Source organism: Scophthalmus maximus, chromosome 15 (genome assembly GCF_022379125.1).
Source record: "Scophthalmus maximus strain ysfricsl-2021 chromosome 15, ASM2237912v1, whole genome shotgun sequence".
Taxonomy (NCBI): Eukaryota; Metazoa; Chordata; class Actinopteri; order Pleuronectiformes; family Scophthalmidae; genus Scophthalmus; species Scophthalmus maximus.
In genome coordinates, this window is record NC_061529.1 from 8,884,767 (window position 1) to 8,912,022 (window position 27,256).

The window sequence follows — 27,256 nt, forward strand, 5'->3', positions numbered from 1 at the left end:
CTGAATGCACATTCACCAAAAGGCGATACAGGGTGCACTTCGGCGCTGTGGCTTTTTGGAGTCATTTTTCGTTCTTGAATAAGACATTTTATTGAATGTCATGCTCTCATACTCACTGTAGCATTAAAGTGTACTTGTAGCTTTCAGCGTGGATCAATAAAATATTGGACGTGTCTTAAACAGGTTTTATGGAAATATTTCACTTCACAAAAAGCTGAAATGTATTTATTTTCCTTACCACATCAATTTAAAACTAAACAAATAAAATGTTTTAAAAAACACAGTCTCTTCCAATCCTTGCAAGTATGATTGAAAACAATACCTATTTGTAACAATATGTATGTGGTTAATTTTGTTTTCAATGTAAAATATTGGAAAACAGGAAATTAAAATAGAAGATACAGTATAAACACATACAGAAAACATGATGCGCAGATGACTCACACGCGCGCACACACGCACGCACGTCGGCAGTTGGGAAAATCATCCCAATTTGTATTACGTCCTTTGATGCTGTAATGAAAATAGTGGTAATTTCACCTGCACGTCTGCTCGTCCTCATCACCACCACCCAGGATCTTAGGATGCTGGGAGGGGTGTTAATAATATTTAAAGTTAATCGCCATCTGTTCCCAGGGCCTAACTTGAATACCAATACAGCAGGCAAATATTGCAATTAACGGAGCCAAGATGTCAGGAACGCCGGAGAGGCAGTCTTTCAGCCTCCTGCTCCTGGAAAAGAGAGGCAGATGTGATGTGAGCAGAGATGACTTTTCAGTTCGCCAGGAAAAAAACAAAAAAACTCTTGTCCCCCCTTTCCCTTCCTCCATCTGCCCATATGTGATAGGATCCCTGGTATCAGCTTTACTTTAGGGAATCTGCTTTGAAATATTTCAGCTTTATAAATGCCTGTCTCTCTCTATTTGAATGTTTTATACACAGAGCAGAGAAGCATCAGTCAGGTGAAAGAGAGGCACGCTTTTGTTTTTTTTCTCAAATGGAAGAGAATTGCATTTGCCCTGCCATACACAGTTTGTCGCCGCAGGGATATTATGTTTGTCTTCGTCTTTGCGTGTGTGAACAAGAGGCAAATGCATTTGAATAGGCTGATAAAATAAAATATGTATGTAAGACAGAGAGGCTCAGAGACATTCACACATTGTATGCTACGTTAAGTCTCAAACTAACGTGGATGGATTTAAACATGTATGGGTGCAAAGTTTTCAAAATCCTTTCAATGTCCAAACAAAATCGTGGATTAAAGTCATGATCTGCTGAGGCAAGTTTGGCTATGCTGCCTCAAGTTGCAGCCGGGGACATAATGAATGAAATGGCATAGCTTTTTGACACCATTTCAGATCTCATCATTCCCCATTCTACCTCCAGACCCCTGAGATCCCCATTCATGCTTTTCATTCCTGGCTCCCTCCTAAAACAGATTTTCTGCAGCCAAATCGTTAGGGCTCTAATTCCTTGAGTAGCAGGTCACTAGCTCAACTCAACTACTGCAAGTCTCTCCTCTATTTAATGTGATTGTAATCAATCAATCAATCACTGCTCAGGTAACTCCTGGGCTGCATTATCAAACCAACAACTCTACAATTAATGACAAACTTTCTTTTCTGCCTGCGTTACTGCAGTGACTAAAAATAATTGAATTATAGTGCAGCAAAAATTAAATTCAATATGAAGCGTTGTTGACAGGAATATGTTGTGACATGAATGGTATTTTTTGTGGGGCCACATATGGATATTGAAAGCACAATAAAACACAAATGGAGGACATGATAGAAAATTTGACTCTTATTACAAACAAGATGAAAAGTGTTTTCAAAAACGACGCACGCACGCACGCACGCACACGCGCACACACACACACACACACACACAATTATACCATGACGGTATACCACAACCCTGACCCTTTCAATAGGCCTCTCAGAAGCAGATACAAATTTTTCACTAGCCCTCCACTCTCACCTTCTCACTTCTGCATAAGCCCCAGTGGGATCACTGGTGTCACTGTTCACACATCCAGGTTGACGTGACATTGACCTGTGGGTGACAGGGAAGCTCAATTCTCTTGAGGGTTAGGTGTTGCCAAAGCTGCTGCAAGCATTGCTGGTGAGGCCATGCGGCATTCAGTGGATTTACTGTGATGATTCAGCCTAAAAAAGCCTGACAGCCCACAGTGACACAATGCCCTGTGAAGTATTTAAGATTAAAGTCTGCCAGCCTTTGACAGTACATGAGACACACATTATCCATGAATTTAGAGAGGCCAAATAAAAGTGTGTTACTGTTAACAAACACAATCATGTAAACAATTATCAACCAGAGAACAGCGATAATGTGATAGATGTATTATCCATATGTTTATCATCTGCGTCTGTGTCTGATTATTGCTGCTATGGTCCAGTGGGCATGTTAGAGTGTATGCTCAGAGGGAGTGCAAGCTATGCCTTCTAATATCAGCTGGTCTCAAAGCTGCTTCTATAATGCATGAAGATCAATACGCTGTGGCTTTGTGAGTGAGGCCTTGTAACTCTGTGCCCATATCAAGTATTGCCGCCAACTGCCCCGCCGTTTGAAGGGATCTATGCTTCACCAGGGCTCTGGGGAAAGCAGGCGGCAGTCTGGATATCTGAACCACTAATGTTTTGGGAGGGAAAAAAACACAAAGCAAGTGGTGCTATGTTTGGGCTATTTCTGCCATTTGCAGTTTTATGACAGCATTTGATGACGGAGATAAGCACTAAAGGGACATTTTAAAAGTAATTCAATTCTATTTTCTCCAAACTTTAATGTTTAACTGATTCACCATTCAAAGACAGTACTGGTACATGTATTGTTCTATGAGATTGTAAATATTTGTAAATGTAAAATTAGAGAAGAAATTAGCAGTAAGTGTGGGCCAATAAAAACAGTCAAATTTGATCAAATGTGCTTCTCTAATGTCTGACGGTCTCCAAAAGCTGTTCAACGTCAGTATTACATGATTTCAGTACAGATTGAGGGCGGATTACCTATAAGGTACACTGAATTTTTTCTTTCTTTCAAATATGGCTTTATTGACATTCAACTTTATACACAAAATGCATTCTGTTAATCCACAACACCAAAACAACATTCAATGAATAAGCCCTCAACTCAAATGCTTAACCCCCCCAACCCCTCCCATTTACCTAATGAAAGCAATCTTATACATCACTGCCAGTGGATTTTATACATTCTATTAATTCATTCAGTTGTATTTCATACAATCACTTTTTCTAGTTCAGGGTCATGGGCCCGAGCTTATTCCAAGATGCACTTGGCAGAAGATGAGCAAACAGTGTCCCTGCATATTCAGAGAAACCAGTTAACTCTGCAGCCCAAAAAATTACATCACTATACAAAACATACATAAGAGGGTTTTTGCTGATTGTGGTGTGGACCTGTACATGAACCTAGAGTGGTCAAAGCCTTACTTATGTCAGTAAATATGCAGGTGCACTGAGATACTTTATGTATTGGCACATATTAGGGCAGATATCAGAGGGCAGGCTCTCCTTTGCGACCCGGGAGGCTTCAAATGTGTTTCATGATGCTGTATAGAAATGAATGGTAAACCTTTAATGTGCTGTGTATGTGTGTAAACCCACCTGGGACATGGAGGAGCCTGCGCATCATCAGTTTTCAAAATCTGCCACACGTCAGGACCTGCAGTCGAGATGAAAGTAATGAAACCACCTGATTGGACTGTGCTTTGCATGTGACTGGATCATACTAATAACGGTAGCATCAGAAACAGTGTGGGAATTTTTGGCAGAATTTTTTTTTCTTTTTAGCAAATACAAGTACATATCTTTCCAACGAAACAAACTTGAATTTCCTCATATATATTTCTCATTTGACAAACTTAAAGTCTAATTTGCGAATACAAACTAAGGAATTATGTGTGAGGATCACTTAACAAGATCAACATCTTAATGACCCTAATTAGAGCCTGATTAAAGCAAGAGGATGCATGATTTTCCTGTATTACATTGACTTAAATTGCCTCCATTGATATTGTCCTCTGGTTAATTTGTTACCAGACATTTGGGCTTGTGAAATCAAGCAATGCCTGATCACACCCTCCCATCAAATTTATGAATGTGAACTTGTGATCAGTTCAACTAAAGAGTGACATTCCAAATGTTGTCATGTGTTAAATTCTAACAGTTTTTAGACGACTGGAAAGAATAATACAAGGAGGAAAATCATTGAAAACATTGTAAACAAAATTTGCATTAAAAATATATATTTTGTTAGGATATTTGATGGTAAACCCTTAGATAGGTCTTGTGACACCCTAGATTGAGAACTAATGCTTTAACTGGCCCCTCTGTCCAATCTCTGAATCCCACTTGCTATACTTGGTAATGAAGCACTGTTTGCATTTGAATCTCTGAACTGACAATTAATCATTAACACTTGTCATCATGGTACAACTGGTTTGTTCTTTAACTCATCTTGGAAGAAAACCAAACCACACCACTTTGTGTTATGATTAGAAAAACTTTACTGGGCACCAGATTCCTTTTGTTTTTGATCAGGAGCCACGAAATATAATGCTACGGCTTTACAATAAGATTCTCAAGAGACTGTGAGCGCTTTTGACCCTCCATAACCGACTGATTCAATAGTTTTCTGTTAGAGTTAGCAATGCAGGACCCAAGTGCAGATTCACAGCAGGTAGAGGGACATGAATTGAATGAAACAATAAAGTACTTACAGACTTTAAGCGCAAACAGCAGGTAACTCAGGTAATCCAAAAAAACAACAACTCAGGAACGTCGATATGAAGGGAACAGAGCGACGCAGAGCTGTCACAGAACCAAACAGAGAAGTAAGGGACGCACAAAGACTTTATAGGCAGGAGGACGGAGATAATTAGACACAGGTGTGACACGGTTAGGAACAGGTGCAGACAATCACAGGGTAACACAAGAAAATGTAAAGTGACAGATGGGCGACAGGGTAACAGGAAGTGGGGAGACAAAAGGAAAGTGACTTCAAAATAAAACAGGAAATAACAAACTCAAGATAAAAACAAACAGTGAATAACAAAAAGGTTACTTAACTTAACGGAGACACAGAGGGCAAATCAAAGCATGACTATTAGACTCAATGGTGCTGTCATTGGGACATGATTCAATTCCATGGGTTTCTTAGAATCACATTAGGTTACATTTTTAAGTCGGAATTGATAGTCAGAAAATGTGTAATATTGTAAGCAACCACTCGTTCAACAATCCTGATTTGCTTTTACACTGGATAACATTTATCACAGACACCATGTACATTCTGTGTGACTTTCACAAGCTGACGTATACTGTTAAAACGAACAAGCCCCTGTCCGCTCTCCCTGCAGCCTAATGGCCTACTCTAATGACTGTTTGTCTTGTTTCATGGTAATTGGGGGGCAACTGACTCTGCAGCAAAGTCCCAGCCATCCTTTTTTTCCTGCCGAGATTTTTCTACTAGTCCCCTCTGAGTCCTCTGCTTTGTAGGTACCGGTTTCTGCTCTAATGATATCATAATTGCTGTTTTCCCTCACAGTGGACAATGGTCGCCAAGCATGAAGGTGGCCAAGAAAATGAGCTGTAAATCAAACGGGGGATGCTATGATGATGTGGACACAGTGAAGATGTAGGGAGAAAAAAATGAGACGTATTCCTCAAAGCATGGTGAACAAAGCATTGTGTGTATTGTGGCCTCTTTTAGATCCTGCTGCTCAAATTTTCGTCCCTCATTCTTTCCATACCTGCTGAACCACCTGGTTATACATGATGCATCATTAGTGGCAGAAAATACAAATGAACCTTCACTGTTCAAGCCAATTTAGACGGTACACGTGTGTTCTTGAAGCCACTGGAAGAAATCAAGATTTTGACTTGACCCATATGGCAATCAACACCGCTAGCCTGACAGATATACATTTATACCCACCTACACACATGTTCACATGAATTCACTGACTTCAAGAGACCGGCAAAACCAACAACACATATATATTCATATTTCACGCATCACTTTCGCATTGGTCTGCTTCCACAGTTCACAAAGACCAGCTCCCCTCCTCGCCGCACATTCGCTCGAGTGAGATAGCGCAGTGCTGTTTGAACAATCATTTCTCAGTCCAGCTGAATTCATGCTGACGCTCCAGTTTGCTTTCTGAAAACTCCCCTCTTCCTCTTTTTTAATCCTCTGAGGGGAGCTGGGAGAGGGAGAGAGAGTGAAAGACCAACGCCGAATGCTGACGGGGACATAACTTGCTTTCCCTGCATACCTTGTTTACAGTCTTCCTCCTTGCTGCTACACCCTCCTCTCTCAATGGAGCAATAAAAAACAAATAGGGGCTTTTAGAGAAATTGCCTGAGCGCTGAAGATTAATAACAGTTGCTCCAGTTCACCCAAGAAAGTCTCCAGAGGCAAAAAGGATATCGGAAGATTAAAAGTACCACATCCCTAAATTGGAATGATTCAGTGCTCTGGCCGCTCTCTAACCAGCTTATTGAGAGTCAAGGCTTTGGTCTACCTGCCAGACAAAGAGCATCATTATGTATTTACTGGTGGATGGAGCTTTGCGGCATGTGTATAATGAAGAGCTGAGCGTGTGATCAATCCGCTGTGTCTCAGACGAGAGTGTGGTGGTCTATATAGCCGTGACAAAAAGTCAGGTCATCCTGTGTGATGCAAGGTCATCTTTTCACTCTCTGTAGCCCATTAGTTTAACTAGCTAGCAATTTGGCAGAAGTACAGAGCACTATTTTTTCACCCATTACTGTCATCGAACAAAAGAGTAGGCTGCAGAAGAGATCCTTTTAGCCTGCTGTTGCACCTTCATGAGAGCTGCACAAAAGAATTACTTAAAGACTGATGAACTATAATCTCATTATATTTAAGGAGATTAGGCAGAATTATTAAAATTGCGTTAATCTCCCCCAATCAAATCGAATAACCCAAAACAATATCACAAATAAAAGAACCATAATAATATTCCTGAGAGACATAATTTCATGTTTGTTGTGCTATTTACTTCTAAATGATTCATTTTTACTAGGGGGCAAAGAAAATAAAATTAAGAAAGTACAACCTATTTCATTCTTATATCATCCTTAACGATTAACCACGACACTTGGCTCTGCATATTTTCAGCCGTGCCCCTGCGGTTCCTATGGTAATAGGGAGTGACACGTCGCCGCGGCAACCAGGACCAAAGCGTCGCTGACGTTGCATAGCAACCACCGACAACACCACTCGCCACGTTGTGAGAGTCGAGTCCATTAGCAACGTTGCTCCTCATCTTCGGTTTGAACTCGACACACCTTTTATTTTTAAGAAGAAGACGGGAGACCTGTGGATTATGTTGGGGAACCAGACGGAGCTAAACACCAGCAGCGACTGGTGGGTATTTTTTTTTTATTAAGAGGAGCCAGACTATGCAACATGCGAGCCTAGATCCAGTAGTAGCCTCCATCCTGCTGGCCTCCATTGTTGGCGTTAACTATGTTTACCGTTAGCTCGGCTACACAACATATCATGACACAGCAGCTATCAACGGCTCTGTGATTGGTCGAAAAGTCGGACTCGGCTGGCCCTCCATTCACGCTTTTCCCTCTCTAAAGTAAGCGATACAGAATTCTACCTGACAACAGCAATGCACGTAATTCTGATTGGTCAATCTATTCTTCTCCCACCAAACCTCCTTTTATCGCGGTAGATCTATGGCTGCTTTGATCTGACACTTGTGACGTCAGCCACGACAGGTATCGAGACGACACCTGGACGAAATCGCCTTCTATTTATTCACTTAACACACGCACACGGAAACTCAACCCGAGTGGTGTTTTATTGTCATCACATATAACTTTTTTTTTTCTCCCCCCCCCCCCCCCCCAACCCCCCCACCCCCCACACTTTTCTGAGAAGGATCGCCTACCCCGACGAGCTGCGAATGCTAAAAACAAAGGGCTTCACCGTGAGGTCCACCATGAAGAACTACGAGGTGAGCACAGTTCCACCACCTGGCGCTAGTGCTGGCTAACGACGTCGTTAGCGTTAGCTTCAGCTAGCACCAGGTACAGCTGACTGTGACGTCTGTGTCATTCGCCGTTGGGGGAATTTGCCACAAAATATAATGTGGTATCTAACTTGTCTAACACAGAGTTTTAATATTATTCATTAAGCACCATGTCAGCACTGTGTGTGTGTGTGTGTGTGTGTGTGAGAGAGAGAGAGAGAGAGGAGGTGTTACTTTTTGGCTGAGACATCATGCTTGCTTTTGTTGTAACTATGTGAGAATGGAGGTTCTTAAATTATACAATGAATTTTTATGTGCTGAAATGACACCGTTGGAGACCATTACCAAGCTACAACGCAATGATTAGACACTTATGAATTTCTGAGAAAAATGGAAATGTATTCTTTTTATATGACATCTTGGAGGTGCCACATTAACACGAAAGGGGAAATGTTTTATCACCTCACGCTTGTGGGGTAGTTGGCAACATTGTACGCAGAGAGTTTTCTCTTTGTTGGCCTTGCCACCAAAGCTTTTTTCTGTCTTCTGAACAAACTTATTTTGGCACTGGTGCCTCCTGTGTTACTCTGGGACAAACACATCGAAGTGTCCTGGACGATGATTACTTGAACCTTGGGTTTCTGTCGTTATGGTTGTGGCAACGTCGCGGTTAGGAAAAAATCCTGGGTTAGGGTCATTCACATAAGGTCAGTCAGCATCCGTCGTCACGATAAAGGTTATGTTGTGGACCAATCATGGATAAAAGAAGAACAGTGCCACCAGTTTTCTCGCAGGAAACAAACGGTGGCCTCGTGTGAAACTCCTGTGTTTTATCGACCCATCCATCCACTCCAAGTTCCTCCTGATGCAGACTTGTTGATTCATGTACTACTTCTTTTAAATTCCTCCTTCGCTCCGGTTGTAATTACACGGCTGCTAGAGGTCACCTGATGACAAACTGTGACCAAAGGCTGATCAAACTGTTTGCACAGAAGACCTATGGGTTGCTGTTGTTGTTTTTATACAGGGCAGTCTCAGCTAAACTATGTTGAAAGTGTAGACTAATTTTCAAAGACAGTCAAGTTGAATCCTCCTATCCTCTCATTCCCTGCAAATGAAGATGGATCAGGGAAGTGTAATAGGTTTGTATAGCAGAAGAGATTAGTCTTTGTTGAACTGTATTGATTGGTCAGTAAAACTAGCTTCTGTGCTGTCAAAAAATAGATTATTTACTAGAGCTCTGGACTAGTTTCATCTGGGGCAGCCCATCATCTGTATATATATAGATTTATTAGACCAAGATGAGTTACAACAGTGGTCCATATTTTTTGTGCTTGTGCAGAACTGAGGAACTGACTAACTTTACATGACTAGCAGCTCTACATGCGATCTCATGAAAATAGAATGAAATGTGAAACTGCCTTTTTACCTTAGCCGATGTTGTTTGATGACGTAGCCTCTCGCTCGTTGTTTTCTGGCAGACGTTGTAGACCATAGGAGCACCAATGGTGCTGCTGAGTAGAGCATTCCCCCGAGAGTCAAAGATTCAAATCATCAATCCAGCTCCTTTCAGACATGCACTGAGGTTCAGTAATTTTCCAGAAAATTTTGGAAGGGCTGTATGTTTGAACGCGTTTGACTCTGACAATCACCTGCTGCATTCGTCATACCCGAGAGGCAAATTCAGAAAATGTCCGGACCCAAATTTGTGTGAGTGAATGTTCATTGCTGTCATTCTTCAATTTGAATTGTCCACTCGGTGAAAAACTCTTGTACAAGTAGCTGCAGACCCAGGCCCAGGGTAATTCTGAAATAGCAACTTAATACTAGAATCTGGCGTTTGTTTGATATCTTGTTTTGGCAAAAAAGTTGTTGCTCATTTCCGATAAGTTGTAAGTCGACATGCATTAGCTCAAAGGGATAACTTGACTTGTTTACTCTATGACGACAACATAACTGTCACCCTGATCATCCTGCTGAACTGTGTTCAATGATCATTCAGTTTAATCAAGCATTGCTTGATAGTTTATTCATATTGAATACATAAATCTGAAGATATTCTTAGTCAGTTACAGTACTACCACTGAGAGATAAAAAAGCCTTCAACTAATTTAAGATGAATACGTGACAAAGATTGTCTTACTTCCCTTTTCTTCACTGAACTCAGCAATGATATCAGTTTAAGTTTTTGACCTTTTGTCATTATAGAGACTACTGTGCCTCCGTTTGTGGTAGGAGGAGAGTGATATCGTGCGTAGGCAGAATCATATATAAGGAACACAGTATGTGATGCTGCGCATATTACCTCTTCTCCCATTTAATTCTCACTTGGCACTTTTACTTTTTGGACTGTCGAGCAATAAAGCATGTCATACTTTTGAAATGAAAGGTTGAGGCATTCTTTTACTCTCACTTGCCTTGTCTCTCAGGCAATTATCCCCAACCTATTTTCTAGAGACAACACAAAGCTCTTCTTTAGAATTTCTTTCGGGATAGGTCGACATAAAAATGGTGGCTTTCAATACAAGACATCCCTAATATTTAGTATTCCCAAACCAGGCCTAAATGCAAACTTAACAACATGACATTATCATTTTTTCCCCTGCCAAGGATATGGTAAAATCTTCTATTTATTTAGGAAGTTCCAAGGCTATCTTATACTTTGATTTCTGTGTTTTGATGTTGTTTATGTTGACAGCTTTGACTTGGCGCATGGAGAAACGAGAGCACTGCATCAGAAGTGATAAGTCTGTGTTCAGCAATAATTCAATGAATGAATTTTAGGAAAGTTTAATATTTTGTCAGCATTCCCCATGCTCCGACTTCAATATCTCCCCCTACTTCTAAAATGTTGACTGTCCAATCTTGGGTACTTTGACGCAAACATTTTACTGTAACTAGGTCTTTCTTCTCTGATTCACAAAGGTTTTTTTTGCAAACAGCTATTGGCTTGTTATGTTCACACTGCACTTAAAAGATCTGGTCCTATACGGGATAAAAGGAAGTAGAAGAGATGCACAGTTCTGATGACAGTGAATACTTGAAATTGAAACTGCGGCTCTCTTTTTTTTTTTCTACGGCAGGGACTGCCTTGAGATGCAAAAGAGGCAGGCAGGGCTATTATTGACTTCCTCCTCCTTTTTTGAAGGTCATAAACAAATCTCCTGTCAAGGGCCTTCACAAGAAGGCTCCTGCAAATCCCTTTAATATTCGCCATCTCCGCAGAGGATCTGCAACGTCTGGAACATGAGTGATACTCTCACACTGCCATACCACTGGCTAAATCCTCAACGAAAACCATTACATTTTTCAGAGGCTTGCTTGTGTCTGTTGCCTTCTGTTTTTTCTCCTCCCCTGTGGTCACTGACATATCGCTCCAGAGAGGGCAGCTTTGTGGAGAGCTGTGATTTGTAGGTAACAAGGCCATTTCAAGCATTGAAAGGGTATTGGGGACTTGAGGCATAGGCTTACTACGCTTTAAAGTATTTGTGTTCATAGAAATTGAATCAATAGAACCTCCTCCTCTTTTTTTGGGGGGGGGGGGGGGGGGGGGGGGGGGGGGGAATTCATCCCCAAGTGTTAAAGAGAGAAAAGATACACTTTACATTCTGGTGGGAGGTCGTCACCTTGTATTTCAGACAGAGAGGCGAACAAATGTGTTATTTTCTGTGTCAGAGGGTTAAAAAAATGACAGAGGAAACACCTGCACAGTACTGTACCTGTGAACTTTCGAAGTTGTCACTTATTAAGCAAAAGAAGATTTTCTTGTGTTATGAGTTAGAAGTGAGCAACAATGTCTCCCATGGTGTAACTATAGAAATTTATATTTTTTAACTAATACCCGACAAACTGAGATACTCAAAAAAACAACTTCCACCATTGCCTTAAAGCAGCCCTGCTCCTTGATTTCGAAAACACTAACCAGGATTACAACGAAAATCTGGTTCATTTCATTTACATGTTTGTAATGACAATTGAGAACCTTGAACCTTGCTGCTCAGTATCCGGTATATTGTCATCATCAATTGGCTCATCCCCCGTTGTGTTGTGTACTTGCTTGTTCCTAACTCGATAATCAGTCTGCTATTTCGCTTCTAACGAGTGACATGTTTGTCCCGTTCATGATGCCTTCAGCTGACACATACACCATTAGTGGCTGTTAAGGATAGATTACTGAACAGCTTTCATATTAAGTGGAAAATATGTCGCTTGAAGGGTTTCTATTTCTACAAATCAGCTTACAACAACTGATACAGCTGTATTTATCTCATCCACACCTGTCAAGGTGTCAACTGTTTTTCAGAATTTTGCCAGGTAGAGTTGCTACATAGAGCTTTTAGTAGAGCCCCAGCAATTTATTGGTTGGCTCATAAAAAATCATCTGCTATGACCCCTTAATGGATTAAGCGGTATACATAATGGATGGATGGATAATAAAGTTTATGGTTAAACTGTAAAATATCAAGCCTCAATAACATTTCTTTGTTATAAGGGTTTGACAACAATGTCTTGGAAATATATATATATATATATATATATATATGTATGTATGTCTGTATGTATGTATCGGTACAATGTCGATATCAGCATCGCCCCCCCAAAATCCATATCGGTTGGGCTCTAGGTTTTAGTCATTCAACTTCACAAACTTTGATTTGTGGACTAACTCTCAATCTCTTGGAAACAGCAATCTATGGCACAACACCAGAATTATATGGATCCCTGACCAAATCAGAGATGTGGTTGGCGTTACTGAGATGTGGAGCCAGGCTTGTTCATTCAATTTTTCTGTTTAATCTAAGTAAAAGTAAAAGCATTTTGCCAACAAGTATTGGTTCACTTGGGATCAATCATGTAAATGGGACACAGTTGATTAATAGACCCCTGAATATGTGGAATATGTAATCTTGGATCATCATCATGTCCTGTAATTGATTTGTGTGGTCTGTAATTTGTTGAATGTTTGCCGCAACACATCCGCTAATGTTCCCTGTTTTGTGTGCTGCTTTTATGCCTCAACATGCTTTCATGCTTTGATGCTTTTAAACCATCTCTGAGTATATTTTAAAGGTCTCGAGCGTCACACAGGCCTTTCTTTCAGAAAATGTTCCGTCATGAGCCGACATGAAAGAGAGGATAAAAATCCTAAATGTCTCTACACACATCACAACACACACGCGAGAACACGGATATGATCCCGTTAAGATGCTGCATTGCACAGTTCACCTGAGAGGGCAAATCGATACAAACTACACCTGATCCCTACCTCAACTTTCGTGTGGCGAGGCTCTGCAGATTGCTGAGGCGATAGACTGCTTTTATATCAAGCACACCTCATTTGCTGTTTGCTTGGCCTCTGGGATAAAAATTGAGCTGGGAAACAGCATCCCCAAGTCTGCTGTAACCCTCCGCGCAACCCTCCTCCCCCTTTCCCCCGGGCCCACCGTCATCCCTGGCTCACCCCACTAACCCCAGGGGACAGATGGAGACTCCATGCTAGCGAACGTGACCTCCATATCTTATTCCTTTCCTCTCCCACAGCATCATCATTATTTACCTGAGCAGATGTCTTGGCCCCCTATACTGTCTGCCTCTCTTTGTCTTTATCTCTCTCTCGCTCTCTGTCTCTCTTACTTTTTCCTTCCCTGCAGAGCCTTCATTCAACCAGGCAGGTCCCTGAGGATGAAAACATTTTACACTGAGGAGCAATAGGCTATGGAACAATTACTGTATCTGTAAATCTAAAACCAAATCGATAAAATGAAAATAGCCAAAATAAGAAGGGCTCTCAGAACATAGACACACTATTATTTAATTGTGGAGAGTTTATTTTGCTTGGATTATGGTAAAAATGTACATCTAAGGAGTTTGCCTTTGTGGCTCTAACCCCGCGAGTGTCATTTAAATACAGAAAAAGCCATCTAAATAAATTAAAAATGTGACAGTTTGGAATTGATCCCTGATTGGGGTTTAAATGAGTCTAGAATATTACAGTGCAACCTGATTAAATGTAATATCCCTTTAAATTGCAATTAAAACCTAGTTTAAATGCTGTCTGAAATTTGATTTGGTCTAGAATTAATCCAGATATAAGAGCTTGTCTAACAGCGTGATGTGTATCAGTTAAAGCTTGATTTAAAATGAGTAAATATCTTTTTTTTTTTTAAATCCATAGGATGTAGAAATCGTCAAAAACAGATCATGAACACAGAAAGGGCAAAAAGGACAGAGGTCTGGGGATAAAAATAAGCCCATATTCAGATATATGGATTGCAGGTAGTTGTAGGCCAAGATTGAATCCTTGAAAGCTTTTATGGAGATGAATCTGTCTATTTATTATTTTCACTCGCAGTCAAAATCATTCTTCCTCATCGCTCCAAACACATTTATCTGACACAGGAACTCATAATGTGCCCAGTGTGGTACATAAATTGACCATGAAGCTGGCTGAAGGGTTTTGTGTCTGTGTTGCGGGTGAATCATGCTCATGCAACTTAAGGAAAATTGAGCACAATTCTGCTGTTCGAGATGGCTGCAGATTCCCTCACCTGTCTGCTTTTCTAAACAGCGGGTGCTTGTGGGTGGACACGCACACACACACACACACACACACACACACACACACACACACACACACACACACACACACACACACACACACACACACACACACACCCCCTCGCAAAGAGTAAAACTATTTCTCTGCATCCGTCTTTCCTTCCCTCTGCTCCTGCACGCTCATCTTATCAGCACCAGAAGCCTGCAGTTCATCCCAGTAAGCAACCGGGTTATTTGAAGAGGGAGGAAGAATTGAGTCATGGTAAAATAGGTTAAATTGGCAATGGGCTCAGGAGGCCTGTTGGCGTTCCCATTACTATCGATCGACCACTTGGCTTAAAGGCCTCGAATGGACGGAGCACCGGCTGATTTGGAAATTTTAAAGCTTCTCCGCCAATTTTGACTTTGAACTGTTGCATCGCTCATTCTAGCTCGTGCGTTTCAGCAGTTTGAAAAAAATAAGACTGACTCAAATAGAAGTACATTTCCACACATTTTGTTTTTTATTATCCATGAAATATTGGAAACGAGGGGAAATAAAGCCTGTCTGTTAAGTGGCATTATTTTTGAAACGTTGCTTCAAAACAAAATTTTCATCACTTTTTGTTTCATCACTGCAAATCTACAGTGGGGCTTTTAAACGTCTTGGACCCCACCGTACATCTCAACTAAGGATGAGTTCGGAAGAACTAGCAGGAAGCCGTTTCTTGACCATGCTCCTCTCACCAGGTATCAACAGATAGATTAGGTTATAATTGATGGCATGCTATCTGAAGTGCATGACTGCTGAAATGTCTGTGACCTTTTCCGCGGTTGAGGAAAACACCATCTGGAAACTTCAGTCAGTTGCGGAGAAGTACTTCCACAGCATTCTATCGTGACCTTATAGAAAGTGCTCAACTGATTATATCCATTATGTTTGCTTTCCTCAGAGCTCGGTTGACAATTACACTGGCCACTCTGTTTGTTGTGTTCTCCTTCAAGCCCTTGTAGCTTGCATTCTAATTAGATGGCTCTTAATGGAGAGTGTTTATTGCTCCTTACAGGGCCTGCATTTTCCGCTGCAGAGTTAATTAGCCCTATGTCATGTGATAACCAACATAGAGGACATTTAGATCTATGCCTCCTCTATGAGCAGTGTCCTTCGTGTGTCAAAAGAACACAGAGTCATGGGTTAATTGATGTACTTTTTATTCCAATTTATCTTCGTCAAATCTAACGCACAGGACATACTTTGATGTTTTTATATAAAACAAAATCACACACAAACACAATGGTTGACATGGCTTACCAAGTTCCCTGGAGGGGATTAGGAATAAAGATAAAAATGTATTTGCTCAATATGTTGCCAGTTGATCTTGTTTTATTCTGATGTAACGGACTCAGTGACAGAATGACAGTAAGGTCGACAGTGAAGCTCGAATTTACAGCCTGCGCAAAGTGGCACCAAGCGCAATACAAGTGTAGTGTAAGACTGATGCAGCTGTCATTTTCCTGTCTCTGAGCAGCCATGGACATGTTGGTCTTAACATCAGGTGTGGTGTGGTGCATTATTGGCACATCACTATCTTGAGGTAGCAGAAAGCGATAACGCAAAGAAACACAAATTATCCAGTGCCCAGACTCGTGTAAGTAACGCAAAGTGATATGGTGTTTAAGCAGCATTAGTATTTCGTGTGTAGTTTAAACATCAAACAAGACAAAGTCTATTTCTAGTTTTCATATGTATTATATTGAGATAGATGTGAACCACATTATTATTTTGTGTGTCTGTGCAATCACGTTAATGTACCTGTTAGAAGTGATACTCCCAGTCCATCAGCTAAACTTGAGCTAAAAATGAGGCCACGCTTAAGTGTATTAAACTGTCAGGACATTAGCCATTTATTCCCCCATCCTCCGTCATTATCACCCATCACTGGTTTGTCCTTGCTAGAGGAGAATGGGCCCTTCTCAGTGTCCTAATCTGCCAGTGTTAGGCAAGTGTTATACACTTGACTGCAGGGTCATATGCTCACATACTGCCTAACTCATCATTAGTGGGAAAACAGTAGCAGAAAAATCAATGTATCTGACAAACGCTGTTGTTCCAGTTCAATAATACCAAATGTTGGCCTTTGTTCTACTGCCCCCCACTTTGAAAACCTTTTAACATCACCATTAATGCAATAACATTGGCCTGACCTTTTGAATTTTTGCTGACCAGCACTGAGACGAAACTGGCCTATGTGTCTGTAATACCTCAAGGACAATAACAAAATCCAGCAAGCAATAGTGGTGCGAAGCAAATGAAACCCTCTAATAAATGTAAGAAAACCAAAATGTTTCTGTCAGATTACTTAGGGGAATATTCTCTCTACAGTGAAGAGGGATGGTAGGTCAGAGCAAAAGTTCACCATTGCCACCCTCTTGTGCAGTGAATGCATTTTAAAACACACAGCAGCCAGCTTCATAGACGGCACTCCAGGGCAGTGGTGTTCTTCATCTGGTGCCAAGAAAGTAAACCTACAAACCCTTTAAGATTTGAAGTGGTGTGTACATTCCCCTCAAAATTCCACCGAGCATTGCTCCACTATTTAACTCATGCCTCGCATCCAGCTGAGTCAAAGTGTTCCCAGCTGAAGGCACGCTGGAGGCAACGGCTCTGCTGCAGCAAGCTAGAGAGGGCAGGGCAGGGGAAGGGCTGGAAGGCAAAGCACTCCGATACTGTCAGAAATGATCCACATAACAGCCCGGCACCCCTCTGTTCAGGCCACCTCTCCTCATTACCCTGGCTGTCCGGAAACACCAAACAGATTCCACTAACGAGTGTTTGATCAACACAGCGCGCAGAGGCAGAGGGAGACAGGCAACCTGTTCTTGACTTATAGAACCCCCCCACCCTCTCTTTCTCTCTGTCTCTCTCTGCCTGTCTTTTTATACTATTTTCTCCGTCTTCTTTATTCTGTCTTCCTCCCACTCCCTTAAGACAGAGGAGAACAAAGGGAGAGTCAGAAGAAAAGCAATATAACCTCTTGGCCCTTATCTGCAGAGCATGTCTGGCCTCAGACACAGCTTTGCTTGTCCTTTGAAGGCCCCTCATCTCCCTTTGATTTCAGCCAAATGGTACAGCGCAGTGACAGATGCTCAACTTTCCATCTGTCACTCTGACACCCATCTCTTTAGTGCTGTTGAATCTAACTGATTTTGTTTGGACTCTCTGTCTGGCCGTCTGAGTGAGGTTGTGACATGGATGCCGATGTGAGGGATAATGTAAGAGATTGTGATCAAGACCTTTTGTTGATGAAGATAAAATAAAACTTGTCTGCTTTTTAAGGTCGTCTGCGCTGTCTTGGCTGTATTTTTGTATTAGCATTTTAGATATGTAGTTGATGCCGTGAAACTGAGCGATTTAATGAGGAGTCTAAGGGTCATCATCACATTACCTTGAAAACATTCCTTTGAGATGGGCCACAAAAAGGCATAAAAATTCAAGCCAAGGAGAGTAATAGAAGGCAGCCTTTTTATTAGAGGAAATTAGAGTAGAGGGGAAAGATTGAAGAGCGAATATGATTCAGGAGGGAGGGTATGACGTAGCACACCTCTTGAGTAGATGAGTGTTCAGTTTATGATTGAAGATGAAAAGGATTTTACTGCTCAGACTGAACTTGGAAGGTCATATTTAAATTTGGCTAAATAGTAAACAGTAATGCACTCATTTCATTGTTACTTTGTCGGGTCTGTTTTCAACACCTTTTGTATCAACTGTATATGATGACACGGAGCATAATACCTGGCTGCTATTGTAGCTGCTATTGTTTCAGAATGAATGAACAAAACAGGCCAGGGATATACACCAATCTGCCACAACATTGAAACCAGTTACAGATGTGGGATAGAGGAGGTGGCACAGAAAGAATTAGACTGATAGCTTAGACGCCCCTTTCACTGTCCGAGCATCAGCAACCTGCAATGCAGAACAAGAGGAGGAGAAGTGGGAGTGGTGATTGGATAGATGCATGGACAGATGAGTATATGGGAGGAACAGGGATTGATAAAACCAAAGTTAAGCATGATGACTTTCATGCAAACGGTGCTCTCTGAATAATTCAGCTCCAAAGCCATGGGTGGGTTGCACAAAATCATGCCTTTGCATTATCTCCTTTTTATGTCTTTGTTTGTGTGACTTTGTGCATATGCGTGTCTGTTTACGAGTGCCTCCCCGTAGCTCAGCTAAGTGTCGCCTCCCTGTTTGACGGAGCTGCTGCAGCAAGCACAGTGTGGGATTCAAAAGTGCATTATTCTTCTTTGTCTCTTGGGCTAATCCAGAGGGTGGACTATCATTCAGAGCAATATCCTTGCAGGAGGTCTCAATACCAGACCTCCATTCCATATACTAAATCATTCACAGTTTCCTGTAACAACCTCTGCTGGGAGCACTGTTCCTCTCTTTGTGGAGTAAACACATTTTGGATTAAGAAGCATTTTGCTCCATTCAGAAGGAAATGAAGAGAAAGTAGAACAGTGTATGTATGTGTGTTTGTTTGACTGAGTGCATGCAGTGGAGTTCGAAGGCTGTGAGTCTTGGGTATCCACTTGCCGGGCCTTTAGTGTGTTTCCCCCCCTGTTTAATTCATGTAAAGGTCAGATTTCATACCATACCATGCCAGGCTATGGTCTCTGCATGGAGTCTGTAAGCAAACCATTTTTAACAGACAGACCTTACAGGCGGTAAAACTGATAGCCAGGAATAAGAAGTGTGTGGTACGACCAACGGCCTCGGGTTCATTTTGCAACACATACTAATCACCTAGACAATGTTCTTCACTGTTAAACAATATTCCCATATCAGAGATAGAACCTGTGTCTCTCCCTCCACTCCCCACGCATCCCTCTGTTTCAGACTACCTGTGATTATGTTTGTAGTGTGGTGTGGTGTGGTTGGACACAAGTCTGCTCTCCTCGGCTCTCTCTCTGTGGTGAAATCAAAGGCCCCCTGCAGCTCTGGGCGTGTCCCTTTAATATTCGTTCCTCTGTTGGGCCTGTTGCTACCTAGTCAAACCATCCATGGCTCTCAATGATGATTCCTTTCATATGTATGTTGGTCAAATATGCACTCATTCAGTTGCTATCTTCTCATCTCATCACCTGCTTCCGCCCAACTGGCAACCCACGGTGACGTCACCCGTTGGTTTGTGAACAGCTGTTTTGAAGCCTCGAGTTTGAAGCCCATCATTTTGAACACGCTGTATCGGTGTTCCAATGCATACCAGTGGTTAATCTTCTTTTTTTATGTAAATTAAACAATAATTTACAAAAGGAACATCAGACTAAATAGAAGAAGACTTGACACTAGCGGTTGAGACCATAAACTCCTCAGGAAAATGAGAAGTATAGGGTTATTTTCTCATAGACTTCTATAGAAACTGACTTCTTTTTGCAACCAGTCGAGTCGCCATCTGCTGGACATTCCAGAGAATACAGGCGTCAGGTACTTCTGCATACGTCCATTTTTATATATGCTTGTCCATCTTAGCATTTCTTTCTGGTTGTTTACTTCACCGGCTGCCTCCTTATCTACTTTGATGACCGTCTCCTTACGACATGCAAAACAACAACTTAGATTTCAAGTTTTGGATGAGTCATGCAGCTATTCTGAGCTCCGGCTAGCACTCCATAACCACTCTAAAAAAAAGTGTTCTTAGTGACTTTAGGAACATTTATATTCTATGGGGTGGTTTTCAATCTGCCATAAATTAAATGCAGTTATGAGAATGCTTATTGACAAAAAGTTACTTATTTTGGTGAATAAAATCAGGAGGACAGTTGAAGTCTTCTTTCTTGGCAGCAGAAGTGGCAACTGAAGCAAGTCGTGGCTGCAGTTTTTCCTGGAGTGTCTCATTAATTTCATGGCCCAGTGCAGTGTTTAAATATCTTAAGGTGTCGTCACTGATTGGGGCTGTAAAGACAAAGCATCGGATCAGTGTGTGCCCGCTCTCCTAACAGCCAGGATGAAAGAGTGTGCTTTTTTTTCTCTGCCAACACACATAAACACTCATATACTGTACATGCACTCAATTATTAAAGGTAGCAGAGAATTGGACATTAAATTCGGCAAATTAAACAGCGATGTAGCAAATGAATGAAAACAAAGGACCTAGCACTGTTCATTTTGGCTGTTCGGCCACTGTCCCCTGCTATTTTTCCATCCAGCCACCAGATGACACCACTCACAACTGAACTCAGCTCTTTTGTTACACTTACCTGTATATTTACATGCCATATCCACCAGCTCCACTTCCTCAAGTGTCTGTTTATGTTCTTTTGTCCATGTTCATGTTCCAGAGTTTGTTTTCCCCAGTGTTCCTGGCTTCCTCCTTCTTACCATCTCTCTCCTAGCCTGGTTATTCCTCAATTTAAGTACCTTCCGTGCACCTACCTGCACTTGTGTGTGTGTATGCATTTGGGTCCAGAAATCATTCAACTGTGACAGTGTGATCCAACCACAATGGACCCAGACGACTCACAGTGTCTGTCATATATGTATTTAGAGATGCAACCTGGCATGGATTGTTTTTTTAGCCTTCCTCTGTAAGGTCACCACCCATGAACAATCTGGCCATGTCAAACCGGTTCCTCTCGCAATCTTGTCTGTTCCTTAGTCAGGGGTCCCAACTGACATCTTCTCAGTTCCTGATGCTGTTCCTGGGTCAGAGGTCCCAACTGACATCATGTCTATTCCTGAGTCTTCTCTTAAGTTTAGGATCCTGATTCAATTTATTTCTATAGCACCCAGCCGACATATAGGCAGTTCCTAAGCCTGTTTCTTAGTGGGCTACACGTTAGCCCCTGTTTTCCACTCGAAGGCTCAGCCCAATCCCTTTCCTGACCTCAAGACGGGTGCCCAGCCAACTGCTCCAGATCTCTCGCTAGGGGCGCACCACCAAGGTTCTTGTCACGTGCAGAATTGTGACAAGTTTAGCCTCATCGGTTCAGTGCTTATGGTTTCCCATTCACTACAACGAGAAGCGAGAGGTCATTTATTCTGCCTTTGCCATTCAGGCAGATTCACTCTGTGCCATCATCTCAACTGTGGTTTGGTGATATTAATCAGCCAATAGGGCTCTGTAAGCAGGAGGCTGCCCTGCTGAAGTGAGCGGCACAGAAGATGGAAAATACTCACTCCCTTTCTCTCGGCAGTCCCTTTTACACTCCTCCCATCGCACATCCGTACCTCAAACTCTTTCTTTCACCCCCTGATAATGTCTCTCTGTGTCTATGCTGTTCTTTTAAGTGATGGGGTTAAACTAGCGGAGACAGGAAACAGTGGGGCGCCTTTGAGTGCTTGAAGCAGCTTAAAAGTTCTTTAAAGTTATTCCTCAGTTCAATAGTAGGCGGCTGTCACCTCTTTCATCACTTTCTTTGTAGTAACACCAGGTGTGTAGTGTCGTCTTTGCCTAGTGGTGTCGTCATTTTTCATTACATTGTATCCCCTGTCCTTCTTTCTGCCTGTGTGCACGATCTGGTTGATGCAAAAGCCTCTGACGCCGTGACAATTGTGAAGCACAGCTCCATGGTCCTGTGAGCTCTGTACAAAATAATTACCTTTGATCAGTTCCAATCAGTCTGTGGTTTTTCCTGTCCAGTGAGAGCTCTTTACTCATTTCTTTCCACCCGACTTTGTCTTTCACAACGGGGCTAATTCCTGCACATAATGAAACTCACTCGCAGACTGATTGCACTTCTTGCTGTTTGGTCATGAGAAATTAATGGAGTGCTGCGCAAATATTGCAGAATTATTCCTCCGAAAGGAATCAGCCTCCCACCAGTCTTGTGTCTTGCCCCGCAGAGGGAATGAGTTTGCACAAATATCCTGTTGAATTATTGTTTTTGACACAACCATAAAGCAGACATTCCCCAGCAGCCTATAAATAACATCAGATTGTTGTCTTTCTCTTGTTCATTCAAATGCAGTTATCTCTGGTGGCCAGCAGACAGGCAGCCGGTTGGGTTCTGGCAGAAAATGCACTGTAAATAAAGAGTGCTAATTTTGTTGCCTGCGGCGGCAATGGGCATGCTGACCTTTTCAGGTGAGCTTAGGCCTGTCTATTCCATCCTCTGTGACTCACCTACTCCGCTCCCTCACGTTAGCAAAGACGGCCTTCTGCACAGATCTAGATTTCAATAACCTCTCGACCAAGGACGGCAGTGAAATGCAGAGCGAGAGAGGGAGAGCAAGCAAAAGGGAGCAGACTCTGCTGCCTCGGTATCCAGGTGATGCGATGTGTCCATGTGCTGTGGCACCCTTGTACCCCTTCAAAGGCAATGCAACGTAATGCATTTTTGTGGAGACAGACAGCGCAGAAGGGTGAAGGGAGATATAAAAATTAATAGGGTCACATTTTAGGAAATGAAGTAGTGATCGCAATGCAGAGTCGACATTGAATTGACTGCCCTTTTCTATATCAGAGGTATTCAGAGGTGATTTTTCGGGTGACGGTATGAAAAGATGGAGAGATGAGAGAGAAGGATCGAGCTGGAGGCCCAGGCACATGGGTCGGTATGTGATGGATCACCTACATGCCGCCGCTGCCTTGCCACACTGAACACACCCTCAGAATTGATGAGCCACACCTCTTGTGTCCCTGTCTCCCTCTTCCTCCCTCGGTTTCTCTCTGGCCTATCACATCCTCCACCTTTATCCCACATCAGCCTCTCTCTTAATTTATTTCTTTCTGTTTTTTTTTTCCCCCCCTCTTGTGCCTTTTGACTGCCCCACCCACTCTGTGTGTCAACATCAAGCAGAGGAGCCATGGAATTGCCATACTAATAAGGTTAGAGGGAGCATCTCTGTTTCTCAGGGCGACACCTTTATAAATGACAGGAGCATGAGGCCCTGCCGGTGTTCAATCACCTCTGCAGGGGCTCACCCATGAGGAGCTCAGCATGTGCGGCGTGTGAGTGATTGTGTACGTGCAAGAGTGCATGTGTGTGTTATTCCCTCCGTGGCTCTGCACTAGGCTTACTGGGGAGCCAGTCGGAATGGACAACAGCATTAGAGAGGAAACAGATCTGTAGGCAGAGTGAAGGCGAAGGAGAGAAATGACAGCCTGGAGCTCATCTGACCAGCACTGCCTTGTTATGACTCCCTGATGTGTACGCCAGGGGCTCACAAAATAGACACTTCCTCCCTTTATTGCCATACACCACTTCTATCTCTGCTCTGTAGTCTGTCGCCTCACAGGTTCACTTTATGGCCTCCTCTGAGGAGCGGGATGATATCTGCTCGTATAGGTCTATGTTGTGGGCTCCTTTTGTCTTTCGTTTTCAATGTCTGTGTTAGTGTTTATGCCAGTGTTTTAGAGCAGGGATGAATTTTGGAGAACATATACCTGACTGCATGGGGTAGTTCTTACCTTTTCACACACCTCAGTGGCTACTCAGGCCCACAAATGTAGGAAGACAAGGGGAAGAAAAGAAACCATTCAAGGATTCAATCGTGTTTGCTAGACGTGCAGAGCTAAAAGTGATGTGACGCGCCGGCTAACCGTGCGACAGAATCAGCATCAGTTGTTTTCATCAGCACGGCTAGTCTAAATTGAGTTAACACAAATCCGTGCTCACTCATACGAAACAGAACTTAGGGACATTGTTTCTCCCGACATGGACCCTGTGTGTTTCTTATCTGAAATTATCTTCCTGTCCTGTTTATAAGTTCATAGCTTCTCAGTAGGCTACAAAACAGAAGAAAGAGAGAGATGCGAGTGGTCATTATTTCGCACTAAGACATGTGTGCTAAGTGAGTATAGCTATTGCTTTGGGATTCAGTGATGGTGGTTTTTCTCTCAGCATGCAGAAGCTCTAGACCCGAATTTCATGAATGGCTAAACAGGAGCAGGGTGATCATTGGAATGGCACACGGCAGGTTACATCAGCGGCGGAGGAGAGTGCTCCTGTGTTTGGCTTTTTGTAAGGTGAGCGGAGCCACAGAAAATATGCCACGGAGCATGCATGTCTGCGTTTCTTTCTGGCTGTCGCTGTGCAAGTGATCATAACTGGAGAGGGGGGGGTGGGGGGCTGTGAAGCTTGCAACACCGGCCGTGGAATTGACTGCAGCGTCATCATTCCTGACCATAAAAGCTGCTCAGCCAGTCAACGCAGTCTGGGTTCATTCTCTCCTCGCTGCCCAGTCTGAGCTATTTTTAGCCTCCCTGTGCAGCTCAACCGCCGCCGCAGCTACCTGGATATGAGGGCTTTGTCACTCCTGCAGGCTGGAGCAGCACTGATCTTGCACGCTTTACAACTCCCTATTTCCACTGCCAGGGCTGCAAAACAACTTCCTGCCATGAAAGGAATGAACAGAGACGGGCAGAGAAAAAGGAGGGAAGACAAAGAGAAAGTAGTGATTTATGTTGTGTGTAAATGAAACAACCAGAGGCATTACTGTATTACTGCTACTACTGCATTACTGCTCTTCATGTGACACATAACAGTTACATCTGACATGTAACGGTTATGTCATAAAACATAATATCTTATACAAGGATAACGTACACAATCAAATACACAATTGGCAGTAAAATAAAGAGAGGACTTAAAAGATGAGAGGAGGCATATCTGTTTGTTGTGAAGGCTTTCTTTTATGCTAGTACACTAGGCGATAATACAAAGTGCCTTTGCTTGTGTTTCCCATGCATTGTTAGTCACAGACAGTTTGTCTGGGTAGTTTTTCTCCTGTAGGTATACAAACCTGTGCCTGTTTAATTCAGCATAATATCATTCAGAATTCCCTGGTATGGTACAACAAATGCACCAGACATTCATTTGAAATGACTGCGCAGCAATCCCATGGTGCATTAATGCTGTTTAAATGCAGCGATGGCTCAGAGACACTCACGCAGGGCACCTCATAATTGTTTCTCCTCTCTTCTCGTCTCTCTTGAGCCGAGATGCGCTGTGCCACGTCGCACATGCAACTTAAACTCTGGTCCATGTTGCATCACTCCTTGGTGGCTCTTTCACTGAGCTGCATTTGTGATTCTAAGCTTTATATATATCTATTATGCTTTTGAATTATGCAACAAGCGGGCAATGCCAGATAATGATGGAACATGGAAACAACAACCGTTGGGTAGAAATATCCATAGTAATAAACTTCCTCTTTGAAATCCCTCAAGTTGCACACCGGTCTTAGGCAGTCCTGCCAATGAACACATCCCAGTCCCACTTTGCCCTGCCTGTGAGCTGCTGTGGCAAAACTCTGTTTCTCACTGGGTGGTAATCTGAGGATTAATGACAGCAACACATCTGCCAGTCATGTAGCGGCGCGACACAGATGGCGGAGGATTCACACGAGGGACGCAGACAGGGAAAAGATTTTCTCTGGCATTCTGTCATTTTGTCCGCTAAAACACGCCATCTGCAAAGCTCTAATGTTGTCAATCGAACACATTCAAATTCCTCAAGCACATGAGAGGCTCCCGCTTGATCACTCTAACCATTGGGTCTGCACTGAGAAGTTTTGGTCACTCTGTTGATGGTGTCTCTTTTTTGGTATACCTGGGTAATTGGTTATGGTTATGGTTATGTTTGTTTTCTCTATATTCGTAAAATCGAACCGTCACAACAGTTTGTTTGTCCTTAAGAAGACCATATTAAATCGTAATCTTAAAATCTCCACCCCCTCTCTTTTCCACTCTGATGTGTTGCATTTACTTACACCTGTTGTGTGGGTGCTAATACCGATGGCCCCAACAACAGTAGTAGAAGACACTGTGGCTGGTGTGATAGAAGTCCCATTGGCTTTACGTGGCACAGTAATAGCACTGAGGCAGAGAAAAAAAAGATGATCCTAACAATGCCTCAGGCAGTGCCTCTGGCTACAGGGCCATTGCACACACACATATGCACACACAGGCGCACACTATCTGCGTTTTGCCTTTCTTAGGAGGAGCAGAGGAGCAGGCACATGTGTCTCCCTGAATTACTTTTAAGAAAAGGGAGTGGGAGTGATTCTATTCTTGTAGGAGAAAACACAGTCAATTCTGATTTCATGAGACAACTCTATTACTCGCTGTGTATGTCTAATTCTGTTTAGTTCTCTATTTCGTCCACTGTCTCTTCATTCCGATTTTTTACCTTTTGTGCCTGACCAGGTGGTGGGTCCTCCGGCTGCCGGCGCTTTCCGGGAACGCCCTTCTAAAGCAACCACCTTTCGCAAGTTCTACGAGCGCGGAGAGTTTCCAATGGCCCTGGAGCACGACGCCAAAGGCAACCACATTGCATGGAAGGTAGGGCTGCTGTCCTTTGGTAGGGATTGTCTAATGCTTACGGTTTTCACATTGTCACCGTCAGTAATTTGCCATCAGGGGGGCTCTATTTTAATAACCTTAGCACATGGCTGAAGTCTCAACATGTCCTAATCCACTTTTGCAAGTTTAACAGTAGAAAAAAAGGTTTCTTGGTTCAAAAGGCTGGAACTTTTCATGAATCAAAATTGCTTACCAACTCAAAGAGATTACTTAAATTGGTAAGAAATTAATGTTCAACAAAGTTGAACAAAAACACTGAAAAAATAAAACCAACTTAGACAAAATGAGGTAGTAGTAGGTAGGTAACAAAAATGTATTCATTTATTTAAGTTGGTTTTCTTTTTCAGTGTTGGTGTGT

At 42.5% G+C, this 27,256-nt stretch overlaps 1 protein-coding gene and 1 long non-coding RNA gene across 3 annotated transcripts in view; one reads left to right on the plus strand and one right to left on the minus strand.

Moving 5' to 3' along the window:
* Positions 1–222: 222 nt before the first annotated feature.
* Positions 223–7,136, minus strand: LOC118286148. The gene is made up of 4 exons (XR_004785324.2): positions 4,760–7,136; positions 3,645–3,702; positions 1,981–2,055; positions 223–732 (listed from the first exon to the last, which is right to left on the minus strand). It is a non-coding gene; the product is annotated as an uncharacterized LOC118286148 (long non-coding RNA).
* A 141-nt stretch (positions 7,137–7,277) lies between these two features.
* pacrg (PARK2 co-regulated) overlaps positions 7,278–27,256 on the plus strand; it is a 122,199-nt gene continuing 102,220 nt past the window's right edge. The window contains exons 1-3 of one of the 2 annotated variants that reach the window (XM_035610342.1): positions 7,278–7,434; positions 7,960–8,035; positions 26,743–26,877. In XM_035610342.1, coding sequence (XP_035466235.1) covers positions 7,394–7,434; positions 7,960–8,035; positions 26,743–26,877 — 252 coding nt within the window. In that variant the 5' untranslated portion in view covers positions 7,278–7,393. Of the gene's footprint in view, positions 7,435–7,760; positions 7,797–7,959; positions 8,036–26,742; positions 26,878–27,256 lie in introns of those variants that run through there. The other variant, XM_035610343.1, reaches the window with a different exon arrangement.